The sequence below is a fragment of the Canis lupus genome, chromosome 15 (genome assembly GCF_011100685.1).
Source record: "Canis lupus familiaris isolate Mischka breed German Shepherd chromosome 15, alternate assembly UU_Cfam_GSD_1.0, whole genome shotgun sequence".
Classification (NCBI taxonomy): domain Eukaryota; kingdom Metazoa; phylum Chordata; class Mammalia; order Carnivora; family Canidae; genus Canis; species Canis lupus.
The window spans coordinates 2,144,505-2,167,443 of NC_049236.1; the positions used below are offsets into that span (position 1 = coordinate 2,144,505).

At 47.9% G+C, this 22,939-nt stretch overlaps 1 protein-coding gene across 1 annotated transcript in view; it reads right to left on the reverse strand.

Annotated features, from left to right (window-relative positions):
* CTPS1 (CTP synthase 1) overlaps positions 1-22,939 on the reverse strand; it is a 29,339-nt gene that overhangs the window by 5,133 nt on the left and 1,267 nt on the right. Inside the window, exons 2-13 of the mRNA XM_038557723.1 lie at positions 19,940-20,118; positions 18,897-19,067; positions 16,449-16,549; positions 15,415-15,531; positions 12,939-13,022; positions 11,991-12,071; positions 8,206-8,357; positions 6,735-6,867; positions 4,396-4,484; positions 3,446-3,540; positions 2,515-2,577; positions 627-670 (exon numbers count right to left, since the gene is read on the reverse strand). Of these exons, the coding sequence (XP_038413651.1) occupies positions 627-670; positions 2,515-2,577; positions 3,446-3,540; positions 4,396-4,484; positions 6,735-6,867; positions 8,206-8,357; positions 11,991-12,071; positions 12,939-13,022; positions 15,415-15,531; positions 16,449-16,549; positions 18,897-19,067; positions 19,940-20,105 (1,296 nt within the window). The 5' untranslated portion in view covers positions 20,106-20,118. The remainder of the gene's footprint in view (positions 1-626; positions 671-2,514; positions 2,578-3,445; positions 3,541-4,395; positions 4,485-6,734; positions 6,868-8,205; positions 8,358-11,990; positions 12,072-12,938; positions 13,023-15,414; positions 15,532-16,448; positions 16,550-18,896; positions 19,068-19,939; positions 20,119-22,939) is intronic.

Genomic DNA, 22,939 nt, shown 5'->3' on the forward strand with positions numbered 1-22,939 from the left:
AGAGCTCTGACCACCTTGTATCACAGCATCGCTGCTGTCATCGAGAGCAGACCTGTCACCCCCTGGCGCAGTCTGAAGAGGACCAGAGTCGCTGTCCCTCCCCCGGAGCCCCAATCACAGGAGGCATGCGGCCCCCACAGGCTCCACGGGCCCCCACGGGCTCCGGTTACCACTAAGCACATCAGAGCCACATTCCTCAGCTCTCGAATAATCTGCCCACCCCCCGGGCTGTCGAGGATGAAACGAACGGGCGTCTCTAGAGGGGTGAGGTCTCTAGAGGGGTGAGGGCGGCGCCTGGCACACTGGGTGCCCCGCGAGTGTGCACTGGGTGCAGCCGCGTTACAGCAGTGGTGTTACAGCCTCGTGGGGCCCGAGGGAGGGCGGACAGAGCATTATCCTAGCCGGGAACCACCAGGCTGCTACCTGTCTTAAACCTTTTCTGCTGCAAACTAGGAAGAGAAGTGAGAGATCACGCAATGAAAATGGAAAGTTCTTCCATCCGGTCGGGCTGAGGGTCCCGGGGATGGGCCCAGCGGTCCCCTTCCCGTGTCTGAGCATTAACGGCTCCCGCGACCGCCCCCTCCGCACCCTTCTGAGCCCTGGTGAGGCTCAAACACTGGACTCACCACAGGATGATTGGTCTTAGGGTCAAACTCCGTAGAATTGGCATCTGAAAAATCGAAAACCTTACGTTACAACAACAGTTACCAACAACACTGATGATTTCCAAGGGTCTTTCCTTGGCTCTGAACCACAAATGCCCTCCCCAGTTCAACGTGACCATTCAGCGATCGCAATGAAACCAGGGGTAACCCGAAGGCCCGAGGCACCAAGCGCACAAACGCGGGGAACATTTTCCACCTGCTGGCTCTCTGGAGCCACGCTGCAAAAATGGGGAAATCGGAACCAGCGGCACAACCTCGTCACGTCTGTTCAGGGAACAGTTCTGTACGGCAGCTCTTACGTGGGTGCCTCAACTCTCCCCTTCTTGTTTTAGGCCGTCTCTCATCCACAGCACCTCACGCTGCCTAACCGCCTCGTGCAGCAGGAAGTCACTGATCCCAGAACCCTGTGACCTCCCTTTCCTTTACTGAATTTATGGTCCAGCTGTGAGCAAAACCACTAAAGACTAAAAGGAAGAGGACCCAGTTCCTGGTCCCGCCCAGCCCCTTGTGACAGGCCGGGTACCGTTCCCTGCTGGGCCTCAGCAGGGCCAGCTCCCCGCTGAAGGGAGGCTCGTCACCGGGTGGCTCACCCACCTGGGACCCCGAGTGGGCGGTGGAGCATGGCTGGGAGGGTCCAGGGGCCCAGAGGGCCAGCTCCAGGGTGGTTGGTGGTCAGGACACCGGCTGCCAGGGGCTCGGGAGCCACAGCTAAAGGGTGTGCTGCCCACAGAACGGCCACCAGCCCCTCGGGGTACCTGGGAGGCCGGCCTCTCAGAAACACGTACAAGGAGCCCAACCCTAACAGGAGAGCCCCTCGTCCCTTGTGGAGCAGGACCGCTGCTTACGCTCCTCAGGATGCTTGGTTTCTTTCTTACAACTCATGAGGTCTTTCTGAAAAACCTTGTCGGCTGGGCCGCGGGGACGAGAGGGGCCGTGGGGGCTCTTCATCGGTGGTCCCAGAGCACCTCGCCCCTCAGGGGCACTGTGGTCCCCTCCCCCGCCAACCGCGCTTGGCCCTGGAACATTAGCAAGCTTGTTGAGCGCGTGCACACCGGGCCTGCGATTCTGGAGGCTGGTAGGTCGCCACGCTGTGAGGGGCTGTGGCTGAATTAGTGAATGATGAGCCTTGCTGCGTGGAGAGAAGCATCTCTATGTCCCTGCTGGGCAGGGCTGACTGCTCGGCAGGGTGATCTGATGCAAGACCGGGAGCAGGAAACCAGCCTGCTGAGCCCAGTCGCCCCACAGCCTCGTGAGACCTGATACGTGGTGGGAGGCCACGGAGCGTTCGGGTGGGCTGGAGGCACAGAGAATCTCCCGTCTGCCGCGCAGCATGCTGGGACTACTTACACACGTTTTCATTTCCTTCTTACAAGCATGAGAACTAGGGGCCAGCATCACTCCGTTTGACAGAAGAAACAGAAGCCCAGAAAGGCTAGGTGAGTTACCTAAAGTCACCCGCAACGAGGCAGAGTCAAATGTGAGCCCGGGTCTGACCAGTTCTGGGGCCCGAGCTCTTAATAACCGCACAGCCTCAGGGAGGCCAGAGCTTCCTTGCTCGGCACCAGCTCAGGGACGGTGGCTACGGCGAGGGGGGTGCAGGTACTCCATCCAGGGCAGGAAACGCAGGCAGAGAGCCAGGGCGGTCCCCCCTTCCTGCAGTCAGTAGGCTTGGAGGAGCCGTGCTTTCCCTCGGTGCATCCGGCGGTTCCCCTTCCCTGTGCCCCCACGACGTCCCGCGAAGCCAGGCTGGGCCCCCTCCACGGCCCCCGTCACCCACCGGGCGCCAGGCTTCAGACCCTCCACGAAATGCTTCGGCAAGAATTTAGCAAGGTTTTTAACAAACACTTACCTTGCCATCCCAGCACATTTCTTGAAAATTCAACCACCGCCAACTGCATTCCTAAACATACACCTTGCAGGTGGAGAGAAAACACACGTGAATCTCCGTCGAAAAGGCAGCTCCCACCTTCCCCCAGTCTGCCCTGGCCCCTGCGGCCTGGTGCTCCCAGGAGGACAATCGCAAGCTCTCGTACTTTCCTGTCACAAACAAGCCCCCCGCCCCCGCTGTATCAGCTTTCAAACACTGGGGGTCTCAGCTCTCAAAAACTTCTCATACGAAGATTTCAAGTTTTAGAAGCTATTCCACTTAGAATTAAGCAATATTCTATTCATACTAAAAAATTCAAGTTTTCCTCTCTCCCATGATGTCCCCATTTACAACCGATCATGTTGAAAATTATTCAAATCTGCAGCATCAGAGAGCATCCAGAACCACTCTGCCCGATTCCAAGGGACGATGTGAAACTCTGCACTACGTGTCCTGTCACGCAGCTGGGACCAGCGAGGGGCCAAGACTTCCTGCTTGCTATTCCGTTCTCCCCAAATTCCAGGATGCCTACACGGGATTGTACACGCTCTTAAAACTTTTCATGGTGGGCAGCCCCTGTGGCACAGCGGTTTAGCGCGGCCTGCAGCCCAGGGCATGATCCTGGAGACCTGGGATCCAGTCCCACGTCAGGCTCCCTGCATGGAGCCTGCTTCTCCCTCTGCCTCTGTCTCTCATGAATAAATAAAATCTTAAAAAAAAAAAAAAAAAAAACTTAAAATAAAATGAAACTTTTCATGGTAAGATGGTCTAATTTTCTCCCAAAAGGAACCAAAATGCTTCTACTTGAGTTGTTACCCAGAAAGATGGCACCTAATGCTCGGTCTCAGTAACCTGGCTGTTTTATTCCCCAGCTCCCACGTGGCACCTTTTCTTGATCTCCGCTACTCCTTACCCAGAAAAGGCTTCTTCTGTTTCCGAGCCCAGGCGATTGCTTGGATTTTTCCTTCCGTCCCCCGAACACCAAATCCCCCTGGAACCAGCACTCCACTGTACGAGAGAGCACACCACAAGGCGATTGGCCCTGCCCGCCAGCCCGACTCGCAGTCACCACCCAAGGAGCCATTCCCAAGACACTGGTGCCACCAAGTCACTCTGTGTGTGTTGCTACTGGGGCTCTGACGGTGATTTCAAGATCGCCAGCGAGCTGTACGTAAACACTATGAACTTAGAAAACGTGCACTAAATGTTTCTGAGTGATGTTACAAAATGCTTAAAGTTAAAAAAAAAAGGTACATGTGGATTCTCTCATAATTTTTAATATATATTAAAAATGCACGTAAAAAATATATGTTAAGAATGCGACTTGTTTAAAAAAAAAAAAAAAAAGAATGCGACTTGTTACTTCCTGGCTTAAAGTGCTCCCTTGAGCGGAAGGGGAGCCTCTCCTTGTCAATTGAGCGTGCCTGCTGAGCGGCGGTCTCAGTCACACTGCAGGGCTCTGAAACACCCCACCGTTCCAGCAACTGAGGCTGTCGTGCCGATTTTACTATTATAAATAACAGCTGCTGAAAACAAACCAGGATATTCTGCTCATGGGCCCTTATCCAACGTCCCGGGTGAAAATCTTTAAATAAGCCTCATCGGTAGACGCGTACGGCAAACGTCAATAAAATCAGAACACATTTTCTTCAGGTTCAACTACACCCTACTTTGTATAAGCCACGTTTTTGTGAGGCTGGCATCGTACCAAAGCATTGTGGCCTTTGCCATAATGAAAAGATCTTGAAAAAAAAGGGAGCTAACCTACTCCCGGCATGGGAGAGCATAGCGCTGTGCTCATGGAAGCTGCGGCCCTCCGCTGCCCCCGCTGCCCCCCACCCAAAGCCAGGGGGCACCACTCACTGAGCACTACACAGTTTCTGCCACGCTTCGTGGTAGCGCACGGGCTCCTCCTGCAACGTGCTCGGCTCCAGGTCCGTAGAATCTATGTACTGGGGGTTATTCAGACAGAGAGAGAGAAGGTCAGGGTTCTTGCTCACTCCCACGTAACACTCTCAATGCCCCATCTTCCTTGACTTGAAAATAAGCTTCTAAAATCATAATCTTCAGATATTTTAACTTAATAATTTTCAAATAAACTTTAAAATCTTATATTCTAAGATACAAATGCTGCCTTCAAAAATCCGTGCCCCCCCCCCCCAATCCGTCTCCCCACCGGCCCTATCCTCAGCCCACTGGAGGGAGTCTAAAGCGTCTGCTCTGCTCGGAATGCATGGCCCCAGCCCATCTCCTGCCTAGATGGCTTTCCACGTCTGCACCTTTACTGAAGCGTGACTCACGTACGACAAAATCCAAGCATCTTAAGTATACGCTCCAATGAGTTGTGTCTGACATACACACAAAGGTGTGACCACCAGCTCAATCAAAGATTAAGAAAATGGCTGTCGTTCCAGCAAGTTCCCTCTGCCCTCCTGCCAACCGCCTCCTCTCCACCTCCTGCCCCGGACGCTCCTGGCTCGGCGTTCTATCCCCGCAGATGCCTCTTTCAGAACTTCACAGAAATAAAAACATACAACATGCAGCCTTCTGTGTCTGGCTTTTTTGGCTCAGGATGTCTCCGAGCTTCATCATCCCTGTTGCTGTGCATGTCACGAGTTTATACCTTTGTACCCCTGGGTGGTTTCCCTCCACAGAAACAGAGGACCATGTGTAAACGGACTCATTCTGGACATTTGCACTGGTCCCGGATTCTAGATATCAAAATAGTAGTCCTAATAGTCCTCTTGTATAAAAATATGCTTTGTGGCCATATGTTCTCAGGGTAATCATCTGGCAGTGGAAGTGCTGAGGGTCATGGAGTAAGTGTATGAAAGTTTACCTTCGTGTGGGTCCTAAGGTGCCTGTGACACCTCACAGGCCCACCAGCAAGGATTCGAGTCCCACACCCTCACCCTGCCAGGTGTGTGTTAGTGACTCACAGTGATTTAATTTGCATTTGTTTCCCTGACAACCAAAGGTGCTGAATTTGACTGTCTTTCCACACACATCAGGTGTGTCATTTAGGGACGTGTCCCCTCAAATCTTCTGCCCACCTTCTTATGATGTGGTTCAACTTTTTCCCCCCACTCCTTCCTGCCCAATACCCTGCGACGACTTCCCTGAACCTCAGGGTAAGACCTGCTGCGGCCCAGCTGACGGGACTCAGGATCTCACAGGCCTGTCTCCAGTTCACCCTTTTCCATCCACTGAGTGCCCATCCAGCCCTGCCTCCAAGCCCGTGGATATACTCTACCTTCTGTCTGAATCCCTTCCCTTCCACCTCACCCATCGTCCCAAACTCTCCCAGAGTCCCTCCTCGAGGAAGTTGGCCCTCCTCACACATCCACCCAGACAGGTTCACCCCTCTCCTGCGTGCTCCCTTCACACCTTCGAGACCTCACTGACTCATTCCCCACTCGGCCCCCATCAACTAACAGATTACGTCCAAGTGGATATAACATATGAATGAGCCAAATAACTAGCAAAAGTCAGTCAGGGAAGTGTGATAGGCTCCCGTAATTCTTAAAACGTATACACTAGGTCATTGTACAGTAATGTTTGCCAGCACAAAGCAAACTAAGTGATGGCACCGAGAAACACCTGGAGAAGGAGGAAGCCAATCCCAATGCCAGTGGTGAGGACACCCAGAATCTGAGCCCTGAACCTCAAGACCTCACCGCCTGAAGAAGACAGGCAGGGGCCAGGCCCTGACATTCCATCAGCTTGGCTTCTGCACATCACGTCATGGAGCAGAACACAAGAAGTACTATTCACTGGGTGCTACCCATCCTCCAGGCACTGGCCAGGCAACTGAACACACATTTCAAAGAAACTGCTGAGCTCTAGGAGGTGGTGATTAGCATTCCCACTTCACAGATATAAGGTCAGGGGAATAGCAATGTGCCTCTGGCCCACCAGGGCTCCCCTGTTCTCGTGGGGCAATTTTACTTGGTCATCTGATGCTCAGATTCAACCGTTTGCTCTTTCTCAACTACTACTCTGACCATCTCTCCCTTTCGTTGTTTCCTGAAAATGTTATACTGTTCTTTCTCAAAGCCAGGGGCCAACCATGAGTACATTTTATTTCTAAAAAAGAAATTCTGAGCTCCAGGAATACAGAGCAGATATGCCTGCAGCATCTATGAGAATACAAAAGCCCTCCCTGTTCATGCCTCGGCTGTACACGTGCCACCTCTCCTTACCTTGATTTCTAACTTGTGGTTGATGGCCAGTGCAGAATGCTCCAGAGCTTTAATGACAGAGGCATAGGAGTCCGAGAACTTGGTGTATTTTCCCACAAGGGCAATAGAGCAGGTCTCCAGCAAGCGATCGTATCTATCAAAGGCCAAGAACCACCAAATTATTTAGAATACCTATCGTGAGATCAAAATTGCTTTCTATAAAGAAAAACATCTCTGGGAAGAAATATAATGGGACTAGGGATGATCTGAATTCTATGGACAGAATAGTAAAGAGGAAGCAACTTTCAAATTCATGTAGCAGACTTTGGAAAGGAGGATTTTAGAATCATGCATGAAGAAATGGCTTTAAAATCTCAAAAATCTTTTTTAAATTAAAATCCAAATAAATAAATAAAATTAAAAATTAAAATCCCAGGGCCGGGGTGGCTCAGCGGTTGAGCATCTGCCTTTGGCTCAGGGTGTAATCCTAGAGTCCCGGGATCGAGTCCCGCGTCCGGCTCCCTGCATGGAGCCTGCTTCTCCCTCTGCCTGTGTCTCTGCCTCTCTCTCTCTCTGTGTCTCTCATGAATAAATAAAATCTTAAAAAAAAAAAAATTAAAATCCCAAAGAGCAAAAAAAAAAAAAAAAAAAAAAAAAGTAACAGATAATTCAGATAATTCAAAAGAGTTATTAACCTGATGAAGGAAACAGTCAAATAAATTACAGGACATTAACACAATTGTCTATATTCACTAAAAATGTTCATTATAAAGCATAATTAATAACAGAGCAAAAACGTTTTAATACGTTTTAAATTCTTTTTTAATGAAAAAAAGATCACAGAGCCGTGTGCATTTTCATGGCTACCTACGGATTTATGTGGAAACGCATAAAGACTGAAAGGGAGGATGTCAAAGTGAAAGGGAGGATGTCAAAGTGAAAGGGAGTATCAGAGCCAGAGCAGCGCCTCCCCCGTGCAGCTTCAGCGGGGCACAGCCAGTGCTCTCAGGCACTGCGGGAACACCTCTGATGTGATGCCAGAGCATCGCCCAACTTTCAGAGGAAGGGGGACGGTCCTCCAAGCGATGAGCTTTGGCAGCAGTAGTAACACAAGACTGGACACCCCTGCGATGCATCCTCTTCTGGTGGGCGGGGAGTGCCACATGCCCAAACCACAGCTCAGCTATCTGCAGGGGACCCAGCAGTGCCATCCAGGCAGGCCTGGCATAGGAGTGCTCGCCCTTGGCCACTAGACACCTGTTCATACTGATTTTTCTAGTCAAGGGGACACAATGTCATGGGTGTGTGATCTGAACTCAGCTCACCAGGACTTCTTCATCCCCGATGCAACTGAGGGCTGAGAGCCTGTCTTTGCATTTCTTACCACAAAGTCCTTTCCTAGCATGAGCTGCCAGCACGGGCAAATTCCTTGCAACCCTCCGGAAAAGAGAAATAAAGGCCCGATCTCCCAGCTCCTCATAAAGAGGCAAACCTGTCTGCCATCTCTTTCCACTTCATCAGCATTTTCCGTGGCTGCCTCTCGATTGGAAGGTCAAGTCTCCGGAGAAAATAGTCTACGACCCCCTGCTCCTCCAATAACAAGGGAACTCGGTAGATAGATGAGACATCGTGGACACAGATCACCTGCATAAAAATGAGCAAAGGTTATTCAATAAAAACAAAAACGAACCGGACTGATAGCCTCCTACTGGCTATGTCACCTTCAGAAAATAACTTCTAAATCTGAAAATGGCAAGGGCAATCTTCTAGGAAAATATACGTTACCAACACTGACTCAACACAAGAATAAAAAACTAGTCGCCAATCCCTTATGAACATGAATGTAAAAATTCTTAAAAAAAAAAAAAATCAGGGGTGCCTGGGTGGCTCAGTCTATTAAGCATCCAACTCTTGATTTCACTCAGGTCATGAGATTAAGTCCCAAGTTGGGCTCTACACTCAGTGCAGAGTCTACTAGAGATTCTCTCCCTCCTCCCCCTCCCCACCACCCACTCATGTTCAGTCTCTAAATAAAATCTTAAAAAAAAAAAAAAAAAAAAATCACAAACCAAACCACAAATGTAGTTTAAAAAAAGAAAAAAATTCACTTATCCAAGTAGGATCTGTCCCAATAACAATAGCTGTCAAACTTGGCTATACACTGGAATCACTTGGGTGAATTTTTAAAAAAATTCACAAGTCCACAAAGCACCTCGTACCACTTAAACTAGAACCTCTAGGGGGAAGCAGGCAGGCCTAAGTAGTTTTTCAGGCTGAGTCTGAGAACCACTGCATTAGGATACTTAACAGTGGAATTCACTACACAAATAGATTAAAGAAGGAAAAACAGTCACCTCAGTTGATGCAGATCTAATAAAAATTCAAAACCAATCCACCGAAAAAATTCTTGGTGAATTAGGACCAAGAGGGAAATGTAAAAAATATAAAGAAAATAAAATCCCTCATTTGGTTCTCAATATTTAATACTAATGCTTAATCTTTAAATTCTGAAACAAGGTAAAACTGGCCACCATCACTACTGCTATTCAATAATGTACTGGAGATATCAGCCACTACCATTAAATAATATATATATACACGAACCAGAAAATAAGAAAATACTGCCAAAAACTGCAAACAGTATTACTACTTATCCATAAAAACCATGAGAATTTATAGGCAAATAATCAGAACTAGCAGAATTTTAGTAAGGCTGCTAAGCTTGAGATCAATGAGTAGAAGTCAGAAGGGTTCCTATACATAGGTTGTATCTAATTAGGAAACACAATTTTTTTTTTAAAGATTTTTATGTATTCATGAGAGACAGAGAAAGAGGCAGAGACACAGGCAGAGGGAGAAGCAGGCTGGCTCCATGCAGGGACCCCGATATGGGACTCCATCCCAGGTCTCCAGGGTCACGCCCTGGGCCAAAGGCAGGCCCTAAACCACTGAGCCACCCAGGGATCCCCAGGAAATATAATTTTGTTTTTTTTAAGTAGGCTCCATGCTGAGCATGGAGATAAACATGGGCCTTGATCTCACAACCCTGAGATCAAGACCTGAGCTGAGATCAAGAGTCAGATGCTCAACCAACTGAACCACCCAGGTGCTCCTAGGAAATATAATTTTTAAAAATATACCATTCATACAGTTACAAAAATTATGAATAGCTATAAATAAAGCTAGACTAAAACTTTACAAAGATAAACAATCCTTAAAAAGCACCTTTATAAAGAAAAGTATAGATTACTATTGAAGGACAGTCCTTCCAACGAATGGAGTTGGAACAACTGGCTATCACAGGCAAAATGAATTTCAACTTTTACTAGAAAGCTGCTATACATAAAAGCTAACTGACAATGGATCCCAAGCCTAAATATAAGACCCAAAATCACAAAACTTTTAGAAGAAAACATAAAATCTCTGTGGCATTTGTTAAGTGGAGTTCTTGGATGATACCAAAAGCACAATTACAAAGAAAAAAATTGGATAAACTGGAGTTCATTAGAATGTAAAAGCTTGTGCTCCAAAAGACACCACTAAGACAGTAAGACAAGGGCAGCCCAGGTGGCTTAGCAGTTTAGCGCCACCTTCAGCTCAGGGCCTGATCCTGGAGATCCGGGATGGAGTGAGTCCCCCATCAGGCTCCCTGCATGGAGCCTGCTTCTCCCTCTGCCTGTGACTCTGCCTCTCTCTCTCTGTCTCTAATAAACAAATAAAATCTTTATAAATAAGTGAATGAATGAATGAATGAATGAATGAATATAAAAACAGTAAGACAAGCATGGACTTGGAGGAAAATGTGCAAATCCTGTATCTGATAGAAGACTTCTATTCAGAATATACCTTTCAACTTAGGATTTTTTCAACCTAAGAACAGGTGCATTAGGACTTAGCCCATCGTAAGGCAAGCAAGATCTGTACTTAGTAGGAAGAGGAATTCCTGAGCCAGAGCTCCCAGCTCCGGAAACACACCGGGAACATTGATCTCAGGCCCTGGGCCACGCTCACACGCTGACACCTGAGTGCCTGCAGAGACGGGGGGCGGGGGGCGGGGGTGGCTGCAGGTCAGAGGCTGTCCTGCTCCGTTCATTCCAATGCCAGTGACTTTAACTTTTTGGACCCTCACTTCTGTATTCCTTGTAGTTTTGTAAAAGGATTTCCTCTTATTTCAATTCTGCTGCTTTCTTCTCTCCTCACTAGGCCAGCCAGGCTCTCCTGCTTCATCTACTGATCCTCAGTAACCTGGCGGCAAAGCAAACCACTCACAACCTAATCACAAATTCCTTGACCTCAACTTCCCCGCTCCCCTCCTTCAGCCGAACCTGACCACAGCCAACATCTCAACTTACCACCACCAGGACTCCCCTACCATGCCCCACACTGGACAGATGAGAGGTCCCAAAATCTTGAATTTCCTATTTAATAGGTACCCTCCGTTAGCACAGGTAATGAAAACTAAAATACGTTTAGAGCCTACACCACCTTAGATACCAGGCACCAGGAATATAAAGCCGAATGAAGTGGTCCATGCCTTGAAGAAGCTCAAAGTCTGGGGGCACCTGGTGGTTCAATTGGTTAAGCATCTGCCTTCTGCTCAGGTCATGACCCCAGGGTCCTGGGATGGAGCCTGTGTCAGGCACCCTGCTCAGCGAGGAGTCTGCATCTCCCTCTGCCTCTGCCTACGGCTCTGCCTACTTATGTACATGCACTCACTCTGTCAAATAAATAAAGTCTTAAAAAAAAAAAAAAGTTCAAAGCCTATGAGTAGAGACAAATATGGGGACAGGGACGGACACACACACACACACACACACACACACACACACACTGAGGGGCAGTATAACAGGCCCACCACCAGCACCCCTGAGACAGAGGTCGCCCCAGAAGGATCCACCCTGAGGATCCACCTTGAGGTCTGAGGGTGAGGCAGTTTGACCAGTAAAGCTTCACGGACAATCCTGTGTTCTGGCTAAGCCCTGAAGGATGAAAATGAATAGGAGACGGCCAGGCCAACAGGGAGGGCTACATCCATTCAGCATGGCTGGAGCAAAGAGTACAAGGAGGACGGAGAGAAGTGGCAGGAGAGGTCAGGTGTGTCCAGAAAACCACAAGCGATAAGGTGATGGAGAATCACGGGGCCAACAGACATCAGTTCTAGCGGACAGTCTGCTGTCTCGAATTATGAAATGCCAGGAGCCTCACGAAAGTGGCCGGGAGACCTCAGGATAACTAGACGCAAAGCACGACTTACACGAAGGCGGAACTGCTACTTACCTGTTCAGGTTCAACGTGGCAAAACATCGATATTTTCTCTTTCACTGACGTGTCAAGAGGGTTTGAGCACCTGCACACAACCTAGCAGTAAACAGAGGAAGATGTTCAGACAGAAGAAAGGGATTACGAAGTTGGGGTTTTTCCCCCAACTGCAGTTAAAATAAACATCACCTTTTGAAGCCGGATCAAAACATTAACTCCAGCACAATGCACACCCACTGTTTAAGTATAACCCGTTTTTCAAAATTGAAATTCCTAAATCTCAGTCTGGAGCAACTAATTGGGGGGCGGGACAGACGACCACAGATAAGGATCTACTGGAACCGAGGAACTGAGGCTTTCCTCAGTTTAAGTCCTGGATGCAAGGGAGGGGACAGTGAATGATGGACGGAGGGGAGAGACCAGGCATGACCCCATGCTTGCCCCCGAGGACATCTCTGTGAGACAGCCCCAGCGCAAAGCACCAACCCTGTTTCCCCACCATCAATGAAAAGCATGCCAAGAAAACAAGATTTCAATGTGCCATGGAGCAAAGATTTTCTTGCCTTTTTTTTCTTTTAAACTGAAGTGTTGTTGACACACAGGTTACATCGGGTTCAGGGGTCCAGGGGTACGACACAGTGATTTGACTCTATACCCTACGTTATGCCCACCAGGCGTGCCGGGTCACCAGGTGACGCCAACACAACACTACTGACTTCATGCCCTGTGCTGTGCTCTTCTTCCCCATGACTTACTCCCTCACGGGACGCCTGTGTCTCCCCTTTGGCCGATTCCCTCCCCTCCCCTCTGGCAACCACCAGTTTGTTCTCTATCTTTATGGGTCTGCTTCTGCGTATTGTTTGCTTTGTTTTTTAGATTCCAAGTTAAGTCACAGGGTACACGGAGAAGAGATTTTAATTAGGCACACAAGACTACCCTGAAACCAGGGAATCATAAAAATCTTACCAGATCTGGAGAAAGCCCGAGCCCTCTGAGTTCCCGCACACTATTCTGGGTGGGTTTAGTCTTCTGCTCTCCTGTTGAACTTGGCTATTTTACAAAAGGAAGAAAGTTAATTTCTCTCTGATAAGGAATTTTCAGGTATGATTGTTCTCTGTACCCCTTTTATTGACCATTATCTAATTTAGTGGTGTTTTGTTTGTTTGTCTTGGTCAAAGGCATGTGTGCATGTATTTTAGAGTCAAAGAGCTCCAAAGTCTGTTTTAAGGATGGCGGTACTGGTGCCCGCTGAACCACTCCCCTTCCCCAATCCCCAGAGGCGGCCGGCCCCTCTCCCACTCTTACCTGATCCTTCTGGTAGGCTTTGAGCTACTTCTTGATTTGTAGCTTAAGACATTTCCTATGGATTCCCCTGTTAGAGGAGAAACCTTCTCTCTCTACTACATATGAACCTGTCCTCTGGCTACAACCCATCTCCTGATACCTCTCCAGTGCTACGTGTGTTGAGTGTTTAAATACTGCCCACCATAAACCAAGCACCATGCTTTTCCTTTCTGTCCAAATTTGGTTTGTTTTCCTTTTTGGTGTTTGTTTGTTCTCTTTTCTCGGTATTCTGAGTTTCTTAAGCACTAAATTATCCCTTATCTCCCCTCACACTTAGTAGATTTGCTGGGAATAGAATTCTAGGTTGGAAAGCATTTTTCCCTGAGCACTTATAAGGAAATAGCTCCAATAGTCTTCTAGTTTCTAGTATTGCTGCTGAGAAAGTGTAATGCCTTACTGACTCTTGGTTTTTCTCTTTAGAGCCTTTTAGAATGTCTGCCCCATTATTCTGAAATTTCAGTGATGTGTCTTGCTGTGGGTCATTTCTCATTCAATATGCTGGGCATCTGGTGGGTCCTTTCAATCTAGAAACTAATGTCCTGAGATCTCCTTGAATCATTTAAATCAAAGGATCAGAAAACTTTCCCTGTAAAAGCCAGATAATATTTTAGGTTTTGTGAGCCATACAGGCTGTCATAAGGACTCGAACTCTGCTGTTTTAAATAAAGAAGTCGCCACGGACAACACATAAACACTTGGGCAGGGCTGTAGTTCCATGTAATTTCATCTGCAAAAACTGGGAGTGAGCTGACTGGGCCTGTGGGCACAGTTTGCTGACCCCTGGTTCTGATTACACATCCCCTCCGTTTCTCTATTATTTTCTGGAAATCCTAGCCCAGTCCTCTCGTTCTCTTACCCCTTCTCTCACATTTCCTATCTCTCGATCTTCTTGTGTACTCCCCGGGGTAGTTCCTCCACCTTCTTTCTCTCTTTTTCATTCCTGCTATCCCATTTTTAATTTCCAAGAATTCTCTTCATTCTCTGAATGCCCCCTTCTTAGGCCCAATTCTTGTTTCATGGATGCAGTTTATTTCCCCTTGACCCCTTGACTCTCTGAGGACATTAACGACAGGTTGTTCTGGCTTCCAAGTTAGGAGGTTTCAGCTTCCTCCAGAGCCCAAATTTCCTCTAAGTTCCCCCTTTGTCCTGCCGTTTTGATTTCTTGTGAAGTTAGGTGCTTTTCCCAAATATCTGGTGAGCACTGGCTGCCAGTTGACATTTAAAATCTAACTGGAAGTTCTGAGTGGGTGGATTTGTCCCCTGGGGTCCTCACTTGTGTCACTGGGGAGCCTCGAAGGGCATTGTGTTTTCTCTTGGGCGAGTCATATACCCTATCATGAACCTTGTGGGAAATGGTCCAAGACTGGATATGATTCTGGAAACCGAGGGACAGAAGGCAGGGTGTCCCAACAGCATAGAAGTGCGCTTTACCCCTGTGTTTTTAGTTCAGTATTACCACTCTTCACTGTTCCTAATATCTGCTCGTCTAGAATTCCTCTCCAGAGAAAAAGCTTGGTGGAGAGGGACTGATGCCCAGTTATGCATGTTAGGGAAGGAGATGCTGGGTTCTAGCTGCTTCTCGAATAGCAGTTACCATGATCCGCCCCCCAGCCCTCACGGCACCTGGCACTACCCCTGCCTGGGCCCTGGGGCTTCTGCAGGGCAAACAGGGCTGCTTCTCAGCTGGCCCTGCTCCAGGCTTAGGATTCTGCTCCCACCTCTGCTATGTCACTTTGTACACATCACCTGCTTTCTGGCCGCCTATGTTTTGCTCCCATTGATTATTTCACATTATCTTTGTGAATTTTTCTCTTTAAAAAAAATTCCCTTTACTCTAGTTGTAGCAGGCTTTCACCATGTAGTAGAGACAAATGAATATTTTCAATCCACCATCCTCAACTGCAGCTTCCCTGGAAAATCTTCTAAATGTTTTCCATCCGATCTTTTCAAAAAGTAGGATTACAATAATTTTAAATTCACAAAGAAGGTCTTTATTCCCTTCACCTCACATATCTAAAACAGATAAGGAATGACAACCATCCTCTTCTCTTTCTTTTCCACAACCCCCTCTCCCCAAAGTAAAACTTAAATGCCTTACCTGAGGAACCAGACTGACGTGAATATTACAAAAGTTCTCTCTTTTGACCTTGAACTGGAACTGACGGAAGGCCTCAATAAAGGGCATGCTTTCTATATCTCCCACTGTTCCACCGAGCTACAAGAACAAAGGTACCGTAGAGGTCAAGCACTAAGCCTTTTTCTAGTGGGTTAGTTTTCTAACACTGCACCTCATCAGCTCAGCTCTGTGATCAGAAACAGCATAATGTGGACTCTCTGAGCCCAGATAATGTCACTAAGGAGTAACTGACATTTCTTTATGCTGAAAGGTTACTTTCCTGGACAGGCTCTCCATTTTCCAAGGTTATAGATCTGGCCAAGAAAAAGACTGGGTGAAAAAATGAACTAGAGGTTTTATTTGCACAAAGTTGCGAAGCAAAGAAAACCTAAATCTTATCTACTTGGTTAGCTGTAAATAACTTTTGTATAAAAATGTATCAATCATAAACTGCTGGAATTTCTGAGTCCCCTACTTTTGTGGGAACATGGATCTAGGACCATCAGAGCAGGAGTAAAGAAACTGAAAGCCATGGGGCTCACTGAGAGAGATCAACATTCCTACCAGAGGAGGGCTGAAGGAGCTGACTTTCTCAAGAGACGGAGGAAAACATGTCCTGCCGCTCTCAGCGGTACTGTCCACAAAGAGTGAACGGACACATGCTTGCACGGAGTACTGCTCGCAGTGGTGTGGCCGCTCCCATGACTGTGCCCTTACCCGCCCCCTGCAGTGAGGAGGGTCAAGGGCCTCACGGGGCACCTCTTATCGGGAGCTGATGGCCTGAGGGGAGGAATATGTACACTCGGTTAGAAAAGATTCATACTGGGCGCCTGGGTGACTCGGTGGTCGAGTGTCTGGTTCGGCTCAGGTCATGATCCCGGGGTCCGGGGATCGAGTCCCACATCGGGCTCCCTGCATGGAGCCTGCTTCTCCCTCTGCCTGTGTCTCTGCCTCTCTCTGTGTCTCTCAAGAATAAATAAATAAAACCTTTAAAAAAAGAAAAGAGACATACAAACCTCAATAACGCACACTTGAGGCTCCAGGCCATCTTCATCCACAGGTATTAATGCCTGTCTCATGACCCACTCCTGGATTGCATCTGTGATGTGAGGGACAACTGGAAGAGAGAAAAGAAATACATACCTTAAACTTTTCTGTCAGTGCTGGTGGAGGCAGACATGCTTACGAGGACAATAAAGTGCTGCAGGCTTTGCCTGGAGTGGTGATGGGGTCATAAACATATTTTTGACACAGCTCCAAGATGGCGTTGAAAAATCCTTAGGTTCCTCATACTTCCCACAGCCTCCCTTCCAGGTTCCCAAGTTGTGGCTGAACGTACAAGAGGGTAAGGCCAAGCGTGCATCCTGAACCACATCAGAGCACTTGGCCCTGTGCAGAGTCTACCCCGGCAGCACCACAACTCAGCCCCACACCACTGATTGTGGAAGGCGGCCGCTTCACACCCGGGGGCTTCCCAGGCCCCCATTCCATCGTGTTCCGGTTTACAGAAGGATAAACAATCCCCCAAGGAGAGACAATTGGGTCCGGCAGGGTGGTCAGGAGCACAGCATCTGGGGCCTGAATGTCTGGATTCAAACCTCAGTTCCACCGCTCATTAGGTACGGATCCTTGAGCAAATGACTGAACTATTCTTAAGCTCGATGTCCCTATCCACTCAGGGGCAGTAAGAGCTTCAACTTCATGAAGTTGTGGAAATTGTGAGCGACACTACTGGTAAGATGCTAGGTGGAGCGCCTCGCATGCCAGGGCTCAGCAGAGCCAGCTACCAAGCTAAACACTTGTTAAAATCCTAGTTGTAGGACTCGGGAGGCAGCCTCCTAAGGGGCAGGGATTACTGTTTAACTGGCTCGTGTTTATAACCAGCAGTGCCTCGGGCGCAAGGATACTCATTATCTATTCCACACACAGCAGCCAAAGGGATCTTCTAAAAATGCAAAACAGAGCTCCTCGGCTCCCATGTTCTAAACTCTTCTACGGCTTCCCACTGCTCTGAAATCCAAACTCGGGGACCATGGCCCAGAAGGTCCTGTGTAACCTGACTGCAGGCCACCTGACCCCCCCTCCACGCATCCTATCCCCCCAACCACAGGTCACTCTGCAGGACACCCTCCACCCCCTGACCTCTATGACAGGGCCCCTGCAGCCCGGGCCTCTGTGTGCTGTGCCCCATCCCCTCCGGCCCCGGCTGGCCTCTCATCACAAATGCCCCTCAGGGAGACTTCCCCTAGCCACCTGTCCAAATGGGCTATCTCCACACACTCTCTCCTCACTATTTATTTCCTCCACAGCTCTTATCAGACGCCGTGTTTCATGTATTTTTGTGTCTCCCACTCGGTAGCCTCCGCCTCCGTGGGGGCAACGAGCTCACTGGTCTGGTTCATCATGTAGCCCCAGGGCGGGTGTGACCGTAGTGAGGATTCAAAAAATATGTGACGAATGAATGTGTACACGAATGAATACCCCGGAGACCTAGAACAACAAACTGTATCATCGAGATCGTCATAATTCCTAATTGACCCCCTTTCCGTGTGTCAGGAGCCCAGAGTTTTATTGCCCTCTGAACAATCAGGAAGGGCAGGTAGTTTATCGCCATCTCCCAGAAAAGGGAACCAGATCTCAGAAGTTAGGTATCGGCCTGCCTTCACACCGCTGGGAAGTGGCAGGGCTAAAGCTCTAACACATGACCCCATTAGCCCCGAATCTGACCAGGGCGACCCCAGACTAGAGCGGCCTGTCAGCCTGACCCTCGGCTTAGCAAAGTCTAAAGCTAAGAGGAGAGCCACTCTCATAACACACACGCCGCCCCCAATCTAGACTTCGGCCATGACACACTAAACCAGTGGTTTTTGAACCCCACCTTTTAAGAGTGGCAATTTTCTCAAAAGAGTGCTGTGTGAAACCCCAGGGCAGCAGACAGACACAGGTGAAGCCGGCTGATGAAAGCACAGGAGGACCCAGGGACCGGCCTCTCAGACTCGCCCAGGCCCATGTGCGCCAATGAGCAGCCTGCAAACCAATGAACACGAAGGACATTCTTTTCCTACCACCGCCGAAATCCATCCCAGATGCACGACATATACACACACCACCTGGCTTGCTGCCCTGGCCTAGCTGCCGTCCTTAATTCACACCCATCACTGCGTGCAAACAACAGCTCTCTGGACTCAAATCCTGCCACAGGACTCACAGCTTCCGTGTCATTCTCAGAACAGCAGGGGCTTCTTCACATTTATTATTATTTTTTTTTTTTAGTAAACAGCAGCACAACTCTGAATTTTCAACCGAAGGCATATTTCAGTAACAATACCTGGACACTTCTGGCTGCAACTGCACAGATAGTAAATTTCTATACACAAAAGAAAGCAAATTGGAATAAAAAAAAGAAAAGAAAAGAAAGCAAATTGGTTAAAATATTTATACCCTGAAGGCAAACCCAGTTTTACCTTGGACGGTTTTCCCCAAGTAATCTCCTTTGCGTTCCTTGTTAATGACGTACTGGTAGATCTTTCCAGTCGTCAGATTATTGTCCTTGGTGAGGCGGATGTCAAGGAAGCGCTCATAGTTCCCCAGGTCGAGGTCTACTTCCCCACCGTCATCCAGCACAAAAACCTCACCTGTGATGAACGGCGGAAATGGTCAGGGTAAGTGAAAAACACGTTATGTCATGGCAAACGCGAGTCTCAAAACGTAAACACTTAAGCAGAACAAAGTCTGCATTACCTTGATACGAAGCAGAGAAATTTATTTCTAGAAAACTAAACATGACACAAAAGAAAGAAAAATCACCAACCATTCTGCAAAAGGTAATAGGATACTTCCAGTCTATCAACAAGCTCAGTCTCAATCAGGAAGTAATGAGAGGGCGAGGAACGAAGGAAATCATAGCCTCAAGGGCGGTGGGTACGGGGAGCTTGACAGGAGTGTGCTATCTGCTGCCTAAAGAGAAAGAACTTTCAACAAAGCCTCCTACAGAAAAACGTTTCTGATGTGATCAAAGCATGATTTCCTTCAGAACTCATACCGGATATTAAGATCCTGTTGATCAGAAAAACCAACTTCTGGGCTACACTTTGGTTCCAAACAAAGTTGTGAAACTCAAAGTTTCCCCCGTTCCTTTGTTTAACATTCATTCCTTGAGACGTCATCCTAGAAGTTCTGCCCAGGATGGTTCATTCTCACCATCACAAAAGGAGAAGAGCTCACAAATGGGAAAAAGAAAAAAATGTCTTCTTTTCCCCCCTCAGAGAGAGGGTTCTCTTTCAGAAACCTCTAGACTCTCCTCATGACGTTGCCTGTTTAGATTTCTGCTTCCTGCTCTCTGTTCAGGTGAGAAAAGCATATTCCACTACACTAAGGACTTTTCTGGAAGGAAGGAAATACAAGTTATGTTTATGCAAAATATACACAATTTCCAAAGGCTGACATGTGCTTCTATATACTCCACCATCATTATGTTAATCAAAGAAAAGAAATGCATCGTGCTTACCATGTTCATAAGGAGAGAATGTTCCCGCATCAATGTTAATGTATGGGTCAATTTTAATTGAAGTTACATGTAAACCACATGACTTCAGTATGGTGCCTATGCTGCTGGCGATGATTCCTTTTCCAATTCCTGATATAACACCACCAGTGACTAGAATGTACTTCATTTTACTTTTTGACCTGGGAGTGGGAGAAGGAAAAATTTCAGATAAAGTATATCTCCACAAAGCATGCGTATCTGGGCTCAAGGGCTCTGCCTCTTACTGGCTACGCACCCTCCAGGAGCCTGTTTCCCTATCAGCCGCACCACTCTAGAAGGTTGTCAGGTGGGACCCTAACAAATACTTCTTGGGAATCACTGAATGGCTTTAGTGAAACGGGAGTCAAAAAAACAACTCGCTTAATCAAATAATGAAGCTCTTGTTGAAGGCTCGGACAACTAACAACCTTGAGAGACAACCTAAAAAAATAAAAATAAAATGTAAAAACTTAAGAACAGCTCTGTGGACAGAGAACACTATGCCCCCGATGTTGGCTGACATAGCCACTGGACCCAGGAGTTTGGAAGCGATGCCTCATTATCTTCCCTGCGTGGAAGTGGAAAAGGTTTCAGTCCTGGATGAGCACTTTGGCCACGAAAGAGAGAACGTCTCTGGCCAATCTACAACGTATCACCAAGAAAACACAACTTCTCTAGGTTATGGAAGACAGTAGAGTTTCAACGCTGAAAAGGAGTCACAATGAAGCCTCAAACTCTTCATCAGAGGTGGTTCTCTCCTGTAATTTTCGAATAACTTACTCCTTGCCAGCAGTCTCGCCCAGGTAGGGCCGGGAAGAGAAAGCGCATATACTGCAGGGAAGGAACATCGGATGCCCACCCGGCCTGAAGCACACAATGCGCAGAGGATGCAAAGGGAGGGCAGATTTGATTAAATCCAAAGAGCAGCGCAGCTGTGGCCGGGAATGGAACAGATGCGGTGAGAGATAAAAGGGGTAGATGTACGCAGGAAGAGCAGAGGCTCGAGGTGAGGCGACAGCCACAGGCTTGCCGGGGAGAAATTATCACTGGCCCCTCAGCTACAGAGGCCCAGACACACCATGTGGTTGGTAAATCCAAATGTGACCAAAGGGAGACACACAATCACCAAGCAGAAGAGAATGCTTGCTTTGGCATGGTCAGGACATTTTCCTCCTCCGGGAACACTTCATGTGAAGCCAGATTATAATAAAAATAAGCTCAGAAAGAACAAGGAAACAGGGGAGTTCTGCTTGAAGCATTCCCCGCCCCACTCCTCCCCGAGGCAGGAATGAATACTCTTGGCAAAGTAAGACCGCTGGACGCGACTTCCCCCTTGGACCTCAAGGAAGACACCTAGAATAGGACTTGCTCTATCCTGTTAGAGCGTTTCCAAAAGCATGCTCCTTGGTTTCTGCAAAACGTATATGGGGTTCCCACAAGGCGGCCTACAGACCTATAAATCAGAGAAATGCTGTTTAACAGTCAATTGGTTTAATGCCAGACCTCCAGTAGCCTTTAATAACTTAATGCACATTGTGATCTCCCCAAATGGGTATACGGTATGCATTCTTCCCAAGTCCCTAATACCTGGGAGGGAGGGGCTGCTACTCTCACCTCAGTCAAATGGCTCCTTATGGACACACAAATATCAGACTTGGCTACATTTTAGATGTGTTCTTATCAGGTATATCCCTGACACTATATCCAGTCTCAGACTCAATTTTCGTCGTCCCTAGAAATTCCTCGGCCACCCTGAGTGGGTTATGGAGTAGGTTACTTTTACAGAAGACCCATCTCATCCATTTGCATTTGATTTGCCCCAACTTTATTCAAAGAGGGTTAAAGCTCTCTTGAGGGATGATTCTTGCGGGCTCCCACAGTGCCTGACAATGAAGATTCCAATGTGCCCAAAGACCAGGAGGGAGAGGCTGACAGGACCCACTCACTCACCCTGATGCGCGACACTGATGTGTAGGTGCTACTGTGCTGGACACTTTGGGAACCACAAAACCATTTTGTTTTGGGTTTGTTTTTGTTTTGTTTTTTTACCTTTATTTGCATTTATTTTATGCAAAATTTACTCCCAGGCCATAGTTTTTTGTTTCTTCAGTTTCTTCTGGGCAACCTCCTCTTCTGGTTTAAGGACAATCTGCTCTTTTTCACTACGGATGGGAGAGCTCAGATATGGGTGAATCTGGCCATAAGCCCTGTAAATTCTACACCACGCCTTGGGGACTTTGTTCACCTAGATGTGCTCAATGACCACATTTAGGGGGGACACTGCTCTGTCCCCTCTAAATCCCTAAGTTCAGCAGCCCTCTCTGAACTTTTAGGCACGTGTAGTAAAAATCCAGCACGCTTTTTGGGCCACCGACCCTGTGTGCATGCCCATCATGTGGCATGGGCACACCTACCAACTCCACCACTGTAATGACCGAATGGCACATAGTACATCTACAGAGCAACAACCTTCAGATACTCGGTGGCTTTTTCGATATGCCTATCCTTGATGGCCTGAGCAGTTTCACGCATGTTCTTAAACTGAACACGAAGATGCGAACCTCCTGATTTGCGAGATTTTGTAGGGTTTTCTGGGTCAAGTGAAGAGCGAACCATTTTCAGAGATCGTCTCAGGCCACTCACAGGAAGAGCAGGGACCACAAAACTTAATCACATCTGGGCTCGTAACTGAAGTTGCTGGCAGTTTGGTTAGAGACAAAACAGTTACAGATAATGAGTAATCCAGTGATGGTGGGAAACCGGGACAACATGTGAAAGGCATACGTGGAGAAGGCGGAGCAGAAAGCTTTCAGTGGCAAGACCAGGGCAGAGATCGTGGCCCAGCAGAAGAAGGCGTGAGAAAAATTAAGGCAGGGAGAGGATCCAGACTGCTCCTGCTTCGCTGAACTGAGACTTGCAGGGAGTCTTCAAGGACTGACTGTAAGATACAAAGCACGGGGAAGGGAGGAGAGTGAACAGGAA